The sequence below is a fragment of the Salmo salar genome, chromosome ssa14 (assembly GCF_905237065.1).
Source record: "Salmo salar chromosome ssa14, Ssal_v3.1, whole genome shotgun sequence".
Taxonomy (NCBI): Eukaryota; Metazoa; Chordata; class Actinopteri; order Salmoniformes; family Salmonidae; genus Salmo; species Salmo salar.
The window spans coordinates 31,664,460-31,677,189 of record NC_059455.1 but is presented as its reverse complement, the minus strand read 5'-3'; the positions used below and the strand labels follow the sequence as shown (position 1 = coordinate 31,677,189).

Below are 12,730 nucleotides of genomic sequence, written 5' to 3'. Positions count from 1 at the left end.
CCCTACTGAGACCAATACCCACTTCCTACAGTGAGGAAAGCCTGTTCTGATCAGCCCGCTGGCCTCCTTCCTCCATTCAGACAGTGCCGACTAGCCCTGCAGACTCCCTGCCTGGTTACCCATGAATTTGCTTTGATTTGGGCATGAATGACTCAGCTACATGAATAACACATCCAGGGTTGATGACCTAAGCTGAAGACGCTACTTCAACATTTCCCATGGTCATATGTAGCCTACAGCAGGTGTTTAAGACAAATAATCTTATGGCCCTTACTGTCTTTGCTGGGGCCCAGTCTCCTTTCAACAAAAGGTTGATATGGAGAAGCTATTGACGAGCATAAGGAAACTGTGTGTGTGTGTGTGTGTGTGTGTGTGTGTGTGTGTGTGTGTGTGTGTGTGTGTGTGTGTGTGTGTGTGTGTGTGTGTGTGTGTGTGTGTGTGTGTGTGTGTGTGTGTGTGTGAGAGAGAGAGCGTGCGTGTTTGCATGTGTTTGTGTTTGTGTTTTTTCAGAAGGGAGGGTGGAAGATATAGACCCTGTATTATCTCAGTTGTAACAGTCTGTCCACACATGTGAACAGTCACTCTTCAGATAGCTATTAAGAGAAGAGGAAGAACACCAACATATGGATGCTACCACTCTGACTATGGGAGGATGTCCGCAGAATCTCGCCAACTAAAAACAGGTCAGGGTATGTTGCAAATGAGCATGATTAACTTTTTATCCGGTATATTTTTCAGATGACTACTTATGTATGATATGAAGAACCTTTCGTCCAGAAACAGTGAATATGAATATTAATAGATTTTACTGTAAAAAAAAGTTATATTTTAGCTCTATTTGTGGTATAAATGTTGTATTTCTATTCATGATGCAGTGAGTAAAATGTATAAACATTGACACACGTTTTGATTGCGCAATTGTTTGTTTGGGAAATAATATTAGGTTAAGAAATACATTTAGATAAATAAATTGTGTAATGTATTGAGAAATAAATTGAGAATGAGACCCATGCAGAATGCGGCACCTAAAAAATACTATGCCTGTATTGTAACATACCGAATCCCCTATTCACATATTCTAGCCTTACAAAGAGTATTTCAAGCATCGTATAGCGCTTGTTATTTCAAAACCTGCAGGGAAAAAGTGATTGCTCTGCTCTCACATCCGTCCTTGTGGCATTTTGGCTTATTGACAGGATAAAATGAAATACTACCAAAATAAAAAATGTATATTTGACATGATGCCACGCAGGTGTTTCCCCCTGACCTAACCTCTCAAACATCATCACCTACACCTGTGCTCTGTCTTACTCAGTGTGTCTGTAGACTAACTGACTGGGGATATACAGTGTCTTCACAAAGTATTCACACCCCTTGACTTTTTCCAAATGTTGTTGTGTTACAGCCTGAATTTTACAAAAAATATTTAGTCACTGGCCTAAACGGAACATTGTTTTTCAAAATGAAAAGCTGAAATGTCTTGAGTCAATAAGTATTCAACCCCTTTGTTATGGCAAACCTAAAATAAGTTCAGGAGTAAACATTTGCTTAAGAAGTCACGTAATAAGTAGCATGGACTCACTCTGTATGCAATAATAGTTTTTATGGTGATTTTTGAATGACTACATCGTCTCTGTACCCCACACATACAATTATCTGTAAGGTCCCTCAGTCGAGCAGAGAACAAAGATTCAACCACAAAGACCAGGGAGGTTTTCCAATGCCTCGCAAAGAAGGGCACCTATTGGTACAATAAAAAAAGCAGACATTGAATATCCCTTTAAGCATGGTGAAGTTATTAATTACCCTTTGGATAGTGTATCAATACACCCAGTCACTACAAAGATACAGGCGTCCTTCCTAACTCAGTTGCCGGAGAAGAAGGAAACAGTTCAGGGATTTCACCATGAGGCCAATGGTGACTTTAAAACAGTTACAGAGTTTAACGGCTGTGATAGGAGAAAACTGAGGATGGGGCAACAACACTGTATTTACTCGAAAATACTAACCTAAATGACAGAGTGAAAAAAAAGAAGCCTGTACAGAATACGTGCATCCTGTTTGCAACAAGGCACTAAAGTAATACTGCAAACAATGTGGCAAAGCAATTCACCTTTTGTCCTGAATACAAAGTGTGGGGCAAATCCAATACAACACAGTACTGAGTACAACTCGTCATATTTTCAAGCATAGTGGTGGCTGCATCATGTTATGGGTATGCTTGTAATCGTCAAGGACCAGGGAGTTTTTCCAGGATAAGAAAGAAAAGGAATGGAGCTAAGCACAGGCAAAATCCTAGAGGAAAACCTGGTTCAGTCTGCTTTCCACCAGACACTGGAAGATGTATTCATCTTTCAGCAAGACAATAACCTTAAAACACAAGTAAAATCTATACTGGAGTTGCTTCCCAAGAAGAAAGTGAATGTTCGAGTGGCCGAGTTACAGTTTTGACTTAAATCTACTTGAAAATCTATGGCAAGACCTGAAAACGGTTGTCTAGAAATGATCAACAACCAATTTGACAGAGCTTGAAGAACTTGAATAATGGGCAAATGTTGCACAATCCAGGTGTGGAAAGATCTTAGAGACTTCCCCATAAAAACTCGCTGCCAAAGGTGCTTCTACAAAGTACTGACTCAGGGGTGTGAATAATTATGTAAATTAGATATTTATGTATTTCATTTTCAAAACATTTCTAAAAATATGTTTTCACTTTGTCATTATGTAGTATTGTGTGTAGATGGGTGAGAAAAAAAATATTTAATACATTTTGTATTCAGGCTGTAACACAACAAAATGTGGAATAAGTCAAGGGGTATGAATACTTTCTGAAGGCACTATGTGGGGGCGGGTGACCGACGGACTTTCATTGGTTCCAGTTGTAAGCAAGCAAGTCCTCTCCAAGTCAAACAGTGCTTTGTTGCTGGATGTGCTTAATTTGGTCTTGTTAAACTGCATTTACTAATGTGGCCCTCGGGCATGGGTTGGGAAGTAGGAAATCACCCAAACTCTACAGGCTAGGAGGATAGGAGTCACAGAGCATGCATTGTTGTTGAGGCCTCCGTTCGTTCCCTTGCCTTCCATCTGTCTAATCACGTTCCTGCGTGCTAGTTCTGGGGCTGGGGCTAATGCACTGACTGCTTTTACGGTACTGAGGGTGTTACAATCACACTGTATTGATGCATGGACTGGGTGGGAGCGTCGACGCTCAAGCCTTCATTGTGAAATTGAAGGATTGTAATAGTATTCCTTATTCAGCCTGGTTTTGTTAAATAGAACCCCAATAAACGATCCATAGTTTTGAGGAAAATCGTTGACAAGACTGTGTGACATTCCACAAAGCAACCTTGCCTACCCCCTATTGTGTATGAACTTGAATTGGTGGGATTTTTCACAAACAGCATTGATGTATTTGTAAAGAGGAATCTTGCTTTTCATGTCTTTAAATATAGTCCTTCTTTTCTGGTCTTACAGCATGTTTGGATATAACGACCCAACTAATTGTAACTAATTAAAGCTGAATATTTAACTTTAATGATCATAGCTATGACAAAAACTAAAAGTGATGACAACATTGGAATCACTGATACATGAAGTGCAGACCCAGTTGGGTGGAGCTGTTTTAAGCAGTGAGGAAAAGAGGAAATAATTGACTTGAATCATACTTTTCTGAAACTGATAAAAGTGTCCCACAATAATAATGAAAAGAGCTGATAGCCTAGTAATCTTACCCAGTTTTTTTAACAAACAAAAAGTGGTTTCCATTTTTTCAACTAGGTAGTCAACTATAAGTAAGTACCCTATTAGTGGGGAAATCCCAGTCACTTTTTGCTGTCAACCTCTTATGTATGCAGTCTCTGTTTGACCCATAGAGGGCGTTAGGTCACTATTGAGAAAGGGATTCCCCAGTGCTAGGTTTATACCAGTATGATACCTAGTGCTTATAGCTAGTAATGTTTTTTGCTTGTTGTGATATTTTAATGTTTCTAGTGCCATTGCCAAAATGTGTTAATGTCATCTGTCAAAAACAGATACGCTTTAACTACAAAAACTTGTGACGATTACAATTGAAATCATCATGTTTGTTTTTTCTAAATGTTTTAGGCCTAAAACCTGATCTTAAAAAATGTGGATTGTAACTACTACAGTTTACAATTTATTCTGTTGAAATCATGCAGCCAAATCCAGTATATAAGGCACAAATCATGGTACTCTTATCTTAGTCTCAAAAGTACAACAGAGATGTACAAGGAAATGAACGAAAGAGAATTAAAGGCCAAATGATACAAATATTAGATTCATCTGGCACAGGACTGCAACATTAGAACAGTGAAACCCCAACCATCCAAAATAAAAATAACCATATTGCAGAGAAAACACAGCACTCCTTTACAAGTGAATACAACACTGTCTGCCTGCGAAACGAACCTATGCTGAAAGCTTTTCTTCCTCAGGCATTTGGCAGGCCAAAACCACAAATGAAGGTTCCAGTAGTGAGACGGCATTATGCAGGCTTCGCTGTGTGGTCCTCCACCAACCACAGACCCACTCGCCCCCCTGCTGCTCTGAGTCCCAGGCACTGCCCTCTCCACTGGAGAAGGGGCAGACATGGTTGACCCTGGTTAAAATTCAACTTGTTGCACATAAATATTTGATTACTAGGCTTCTGTGAATCAGAGGAAGAATTTGGAATATTTTGGGGACGAAATGTATTGGATTCCAGTCAGACAAATATAGGCCTATGTGACATGCACAACAAATTACAATCACAATAGTGTGAATTAATTATCTTTAGTAGGCCTAGAGAACATCCCCATTCTGTCCCTTGGAAACCTTTAGCCTGAATTGTATTTAATTGATTTATTATGTTTATTTGTTAAAGGATAATGTACAACAACATAGGCTAAGTCTCAGAAATTAGAAGTGATGCATTGCCCCAGATTTAGCTAACAGCTAATTTACTTAACTGCAGTCTCTGGGCAGGTGAACATATCAACTTTAAACCATTATATACCAACAGACAACACACACATACTGTATATCAGAATATAAAAGCACATTCACAATTTGCTCTCTCTTGAAATGGAACCAACTCACACTTTAACATTTGGTTATGAATAGAGTAGTCAAGTAATGGAAAATGAAGTCATACATCTATTCTTGCAACCAACCCTGTGGCAGCAGCATTATGTTCTCATTGCTTTTTCCAATAACATCTTTTTGCTTGCTCACATTAGCATCTATTGTCAATGTACGGACACCTGTCTCACAGTCACACAGAGGACATTGTTTCGTGGTAAGCTATTCAGTGGACAAGGTCTTGCCATGCCAGAGAAAGGGGTGATTCTGGGCCGGGTTGGCTGGCTGGCTGGCTAGCCTCTGCACTCCACCCCCATAATGGCAACAGCTGAGCTACCCTGGTTTCACCCTGAGACCGTGAGAAGACAGACATGATGAAAAGCCAAGTGTCTCGTAGACACCCCTCAAATGCCCCGGATTGGCACTGCAGATTTGCCCACATGAATAGGCCTATGTGCCATTGTACATTGTACAGTGGCGGCAATATCAAGCGGCAAGGGCGATTCATTACTCTACTCAATCTAACACCTGGGAGGCAAGACAGGACATGTATAGAAAGAAACAAGGATGTTTTGTAGTGACAGCAGCACCACCACCCCTTGACTTATATTATTATATATACACTAGAGTAGAACTAGGACAACCAATGTCCATAAGTCTGATGATGAAAACATTGGATTGGATTCATGGGTTTGCTATGACTAATCTTTTTCAAACAGTGTCACAGGTCTTGGTTAGAGTTACAGAATCTTTTTCATACCTTATCAAACATTTCAGTGTTGTAACTCAATCTGCCCTGTTGCTAAGATGTCAAGGAATAAAGGAGGGTTTGAAATGGACTATTATGGAAACGTTGATCCTTAGTGAGTTTGAATAAAACAAGGCAGTTTACCACATGCACTCTTAATTTTTCCACAAACTGATGGTCTTCCATTGTGCTAGATGTGGAGAAAGAGGAGCTGGGTCTTTTTTAGCCTTGGTCTGGATCTTGTGGGCCTTTAGTGAAGTCCCTTGAAGTCCTGTAGTCTCCTGAAGTCTATGGCAGAAAGAATTAATTATGTCATAGTGAATTATTGCCCAATGCACAAAGATTGCAAACCCATTCTTGAGTATTATCAAATGCAAAGATAATGGGTGGTTGTGTTGTGTGCAAAACGTTTAAGCTGGTTAACAATCACAAAGCAACCAAGACAGAAGGAATACCATGGCACGTTCTCAAAGCATGCGCAGACCAGCTGGCAAGTGTCTTTACAACCATTTTCAATCTATTTTTGTCTCAGCCTGTAATCCCAACATGTTTCAAGGTGACACCATTTTCCTTGTTCCTAAGAGCTCCAAGGTAATCTGCCTAAATGACTATGGCCCTGTAGCACACACATCTGTAATTATGAAGTCCTTTGAAAGGCTGGTCATGACACACATCAACACCATCATAACAGACACTCTAGACCCACTCCAATTTGCATACCGCCCCAACAGATCCACAGATGACGTAATCTCAATTGCACTTCATACTGCCTTCTCCCACCTGGACAAGAGGGGAAATAATTATGTGAGAATACTATTCATAGACTACAGCTCAACACCATAGTTCCCTGCAAACTCATCACCAAGCCAGGGACCCAGGGACTGAACCCCTCCCTCTGCAACTGGATCCTAGATTTCCTGATGGGCCGGCCCCAAGTGGTGAGAGTAGGCAACAACACCACCGCCATGCTGACCCTCAACACGGCGCCCCTCAAGGGTGTGTGCTTAGTCCCCTCCTGTACTCCCTGTTCACATACGACTGCGTGGCCACGCACAACTCCAACACCCTCATCAAGTTTGCTGACGACAAGACGGTGGTAGAGCTGATCACCGACTGCGATGAGTCAGCCTACAGGGAGGAGGTCAGAGACTTAGCAGTGTGGTACCAGGACAACAACCTCTCCCTCAATGTCAGTAAGACCAAGGAGCTGATTGTGGATTCTAGGAGAAAGAGGTGAGAGCACGCTCCCATCCACATCGACGGAGCTGTTGTGGAGTGGGTCGAGCTCTTCAAGGTCCATCACTAAGGACTTAACATGGTCCACACACATCTGCACAGTCATGAAGAGGGCATGGCAGTGCTTCTTCCCCCTCAGGAAAAGATTTGGCATGGGCCCTCGGATCCTCAAAAAGTTCTAAAGCTGCAGCATCGAGAGCATCTTGACTGGCTGCATCACCGCATGGTATGGCAAATGCATCGCCCTTGACCGCAAAGCGCTACAGAGGGTGGTGTGGACTGACCAGTACATCAATGGGGCTGAGCTCCCTGCCATCCAGGACCTCTATATCAGGCGGTGCCAGAGGAAGACTCAGTATACACACAATATACACACACACTACATTGACACTCCCACACAAAACCCACACACATTCACATACACTACATACGCACATACGCACACATGCATACCGACACATAAACACTCACACACTTTTGCACTCATAATTTGCAGCTGTTACTCTGTTCTTTATTTTACTCTTATTATTATATATTCTGATGCCTAGTAACTTTACCCTGCCTTCATGTACATATCTACCTCAAATACCTTGTACATCTGCACATTGATCTGGCACTGGTACTCCCTGTATATAGCTCCATTTTTGTTTATTTTATTTTATTTCTTGTGTTGGTATTTTATTTTTTATACTTTTTTAAACTGCATCATTGGGAAAGGTTTGTAAGCAAGTATTTCATGGTAAAGTCTACACCAGTTGTATTTGGCACTTGTGACTAATACAATTTCATTAGAAAGAAAAGGAAAACACTGCGTTTGCCAATAAGAGCACTCTTCAGTAGCTTTCACTATGCTGTACAGGAAGAGAGGAGATCAAGTTGAATGGCACATCAACAGGTAAAACATTTTTCTGATTGGAGATAATGTTCAATACAATACATTGCAACCCTTAAAATGTTGTCTTTCCCTATAAGTTTACCTTTCTGGCCAAGCTTTTGGCATTCCTCAAACTAAAGTTATATAAGAAAAAGCAGTGTGTGAGTTTTTTATTTTCATATAATCGAATAATTATTCTCACGCACCTGCAACAAGCAAACATGTTTTAGCAGCACAAAAATGTGAAAATGAGTGCCATTCGCCTCCAGCCCATAGGGCGCGACATACCAAACGCTCTGTTTCACGGAAGTCGTTCTGGAAGCTCTGACGTGGCCAAATAATAACCCGACATCTTGAGGAAGGAAACGCCTTAAAGAGGAAAGGATTGAAAACAACTGTAAGCAGAAAACTGTAATTGTTACGCTTGATGTTGTTTGAATATGATAATAGTCACATACATTGTATTTAGCTGCTTAGCTATATAATGTAAAGGGGTCTAGCTAGTTAAAAAGGTCTGAAAAAAACTTGCCAGATGGCTGGTTAGGCTAGCTTGGCGCCGCTTGCTAAAGCTAGCAAAACAGTCAGCTAGTTATCTATTAGAGAGCTAACTTATAGTGGTATTTCGATATAGCTAACGTAATAGCCATTTGTCTTTCGCTGCAAGACAGTTTTCAACGCGATGGTTATCTTCATTTATCCAACTGGTTAGTTTATGAAATGATTTGTGTAACGTTAGCTAGCAGCTATCTACGCGTTGACGCGAACTATATGATTAGTTAACTAGCTTCTTGTTCTTAGTTATATTGTTAGCTAATTAACTAACATAGTTGGCAGAAAGTTGATATACTAGGTATATTAACCAACTCAATTAGTTTATAAGATGGGTAAACCTTATGTATTTGGCAGCGCACAACTACACACTGACGGTGGGTTCCTCTTCTTGTTCTCTTCTAGTATTCCTACTGCCAAAGTTGAATCCGTCTTTCACTATGGGGAATTTATTTGCAAGCCTCTTTAAAGCATTTGGCAAGAAAGAGATGAGGATCCTCATGGTGGGTCTCGATGCTGCTGGTAAAACAACAATCCTTTACAAACTCAAACTTGGAGAAATTGTAACTACCATTCCAACTATAGGTAAGTAGTAGTACTGGTGGTGGAATGTAGGCCTAAGTGTTGTCAGCCCAGTTTGTATGAATATCATATTTTGTGTAACGTTGAGTATTTAAAAATATAGAATTAGAAACAACACAATTTCCCCCTGGACATGTTCACTTGTTGCATGAAATAGATTGTGTGGGTTATTAATGTCTTCTTTCTTCAACTCAGGTTTTAATGTCGAGACAGTCGAGTACAAGAACATAAGTTTTACAGTGTGGGATGTCGGTGGTCAAGACAAAATTCGACCGTTGTGGCGTCACTATTTCCAGAACACACAGGGTAAGATGTGTGCTGACAGCAAGTAATTTGACTCCTGTCAAAGGTGGACCAACAGACTAGAGATGTTGACTCAAAATGTTTTTCTTTTGGTGTGTTTCAGGTCTCATCTTCGTTGTGGACAGCAATGACAGAGAGCGAGTGAACGAAGCCCGGGAAGAACTGATGAGAATGTTGGCAGAGGATGAACTACGAGAGGCAGTCTTATTAGTATTCGCTAACAAACAGGTACTCCTACATTTTTCACCTGTCCATTGTGTGAAAGCAAAAAGCCTCCAACTTGCTTTTTTTGTATTAATAAAATAAAGGACGATACACCTGTTATATACTTCGGATGTCCTTCCCTGGCTTGGCTTTTGTCTCATTATGGGAGAACTTCTCTTTTCAGGACCTCCCAAATGCTATGAATGCAGCCGAACTCACAGACAAGCTGGGACTGCACTCTCTCCGCCATAGAAACTGGTACATCCAGGCCACCTGTGCCACCAGCGGAGACGGTCTCTATGAAGGACTGGATTGGTTGTCTAATCAGTTAAAAAACCAGAAATAGGCCTAATCCACTGTCCTCCTCAACTCACATATACCCTTTTCACTCTATCGTGCCGACTCAAACCGTACAGTGGCTCAGATGATTTTCTTTCACGTTGTCCTTTCCTGCACGGTTCTAGCAACTGTGTGGTAGAAGAATTACCAGGCTGGCGCAGTACAGCTCTGCTCGGCTCAGTTTGGCTCGGCTCAGTAGTGTGAAAAGTGTGACACTGTATCTTCTCTCTATCTTTGCTTTGTACTCTTCTGATGTTGAAAATTAAGTGACTTTTGTCAAAAAGTACCTACTGGAAAGCTGCCCTCATTTCTCATCTCTCGTTACAACAATACACCATATGGGCCAGGGAGGATAATAACCCAATCATGAAAAGCTGTCTGGGTTTCTTATTTAATGTAAATAGTCTTGTGGTGGGGGGTTTAAGAGGCAGCTTATTGCAGACTTTTAAAAAATCCACCTTGGTTATTTCCTCCTCTTGGGCAGACATATAAATGTCTAGTAAATAGAAAAGGGAGGCAAAAAATAATTGATGGGACCCTATGTTTAATGACTTTTTTACATAAGTCTGCTGGTAATATTTACTGAAAGGAGTGTTTCTTCTGAATTAAGCATACATACAGATGTACTACTTGCAACAATTATGGTTTACACCTCTGAATGCTACAATATCCTGCTACCCCAAAATACCATTTAGCAAAACACTGAAGAGAATATTATTGAGATGAAGCCTAAAACAGAGGTTAGTGGGCTTCAAAGTCGAGCTCTTGTCGACACTTACCAGCTTTGTTGTGTGTCAGATCATGTTGGCTTTCATTGAGAAGTGGCTGCCATGCAGAGTAACTATGTTCATGAATCTCATCATTCACCTGCTTTCTGATGGACAGAGGTGCTGTCTGGTCAGCATTATGATGTATGAAAGTGGCTCAGGTTAATAATCATGTGTACTGCCTTTGTCGCAGTGAGCCTGAATTTAATAGCAAAAAAAGTGCATGATGTGGTCTGTATGTTGGACAAATGCATGTTCAAGATGCACAGATTCTGTGCAAAGCAACAGATTTTCACAATGCCTAGAGAAGCAGAATTCCTGCCTATCCATTTGCTATAATCCATGTTCTGTGCAGAATCTAATATCTTGAACACACATTGATTGTCGGACTAGCTAATTGATTGTTAAACATTTTGTCTACATAAGCATTGTCATTACTCTTGTCAGCTGCAGGTGCTCAAGGGTTGGGATACCTTGATGTCCTCAACATCACCATCACAATGACTTAGCGCCACAACAACCTTGTAACTCAGGGGTCTTCAACCTTTTCTTTCCCAGGGACCCCCTCCCAGGCAAAACGCTGACCCAGGGACTCCCATTATGTTAGCCAAAACATTTTTCCCTCATGTCTCATCAGGTGAATGTCAAGGCGAAGTAATCAAAACATTTTGAAATGAATAGATTTGGTATATGTTTTTTCATTAGTTTGACCTCCCCACATTTATAATTGGAAGAGGAAGTGTAAACTCTAACATAGCTAGAAAGGTAACTGCAAACACTTTCGCTAAGCGCAGCTGTTTAGCTCGCTATCCATGTGTTGGCAAAAATGTATGTCCAAGTCAAGAACACTTACCAGCAGCCAGTAGCACTTGCCACACTGGTAGCCTATTTTTCAAAGCCTGTCAGATACTCCAGTGAGTGTAATTTGTTCAATATTAGGAGTGGAGAAATAAAGTTGACATCATTAGAAATAAGATATTTTCCTCTTTTCTACTGTAGGTATGTTATTCAAACTGTGTTTAGTCTGTTGTTGCTAGTGATATTCATAAAAACATTGAACCTCCATCGCAGACCCCGGGTTGTTTACCCCTGCACTCAAGGTATATGCTATATGATGCTCTGATATGACAAAAGCAGTTGTATTCTAAATTCTGATGTCCTCCATGACCTGAAGACCTTGATTTCATCCCTTTTTATTGAGAATGATAAAAGTATATTAATAGTTTTGGAACAAGGCATGCATCAATGTCAGTGGCAATATGAAATATGTATGAACTCCATATTTTTTACTTAGTGGGCGCTAGTATTTTTTTGTCCTTTGTAGCTCATGTTGTCCTTGGCTAAGTTCTGAGGGGATACTTTTGTCCTCATGTCAAAGAAACATGCTGTTCCATTACAAACCTTTTGTGCTTCTTATCAAAAGGTTCTGGGTGTTATTCCACCAGAGTGCTATGGACACTTCTTAGTCTTTCTTTTAAAGCAAGGCGTTGGATTAAAACTGATTGCCTGAACCTTTTGTTGAAACGTTAATCTCTTTAGCAGAACTTTTGTCTAAACATTTTTTTTTTTTAAATGTAAAGTTATTTCAGCTTTAATTTTTTGGAGAAAAGCACTGTAATTAAAGTGATTAGAGAATGTTTACATGTTCTGTTTTTCATGTAATTCTCTTTTAAGTGAATTTGTTATTGGATTTGATCATGCTGACATTGCACCGTTAACCTCTATCTCCTCCTTGGACTCAGAGGGCAGAAGGCACAGTGAACATTATCGATCAACAGCAAGGAAGGCAACATATACTGAATGAATCTGCCAACTGGTACAATGCAAATATTGTACATTTTTCCATATTTATTAATAACTTCCAGGTTAGAAACCCACACTGCCCCATGAGTAGGAGTTAATCAAGCCTTTATCTTTCCCCATTATGAATTCAAAGTGACACCTAATCTAAAAATGGACTTTGCTTGTGCTTTGGTCCCAAATCCTCAACCACACCCAACTACTCTCCCCCATGATCTGGACGAAGAGAGTGGGTTGGTCCAAGGTGAT

The 12,730-nt window shown here is 40.5% G+C and overlaps 1 protein-coding gene across 2 annotated transcripts; it reads left to right on the top strand.

Annotated features, from left to right (window-relative positions):
- The first annotated feature begins 8,183 nt into the window (after nt 1-8,183).
- On the top strand, nt 8,184-12,320 carry LOC106569343 (ADP-ribosylation factor 1). Of its 2 annotated transcripts, none has more exons than XM_014140595.2 (5): nt 8,184-8,334; nt 8,892-9,071; nt 9,264-9,374; nt 9,475-9,599; nt 9,760-12,320. In XM_014140595.2, exons 2-5 carry the CDS (start codon nt 8,927-8,929, stop codon nt 9,919-9,921), a joined length of 543 nt encoding a protein of 180 aa, XP_013996070.1. In that variant the 5' UTR covers nt 8,184-8,334; nt 8,892-8,926; the 3' UTR covers nt 9,922-12,320. The 2 variants fall into 2 exon arrangements, with proteins under 2 accessions (XP_013996070.1, XP_045550171.1); XM_045694215.1 differs by lacking the exon at nt 8,184-8,334 and adding an exon at nt 8,602-8,641.
- The last annotated feature ends 410 nt before the right edge of the window (nt 12,321-12,730 follow it).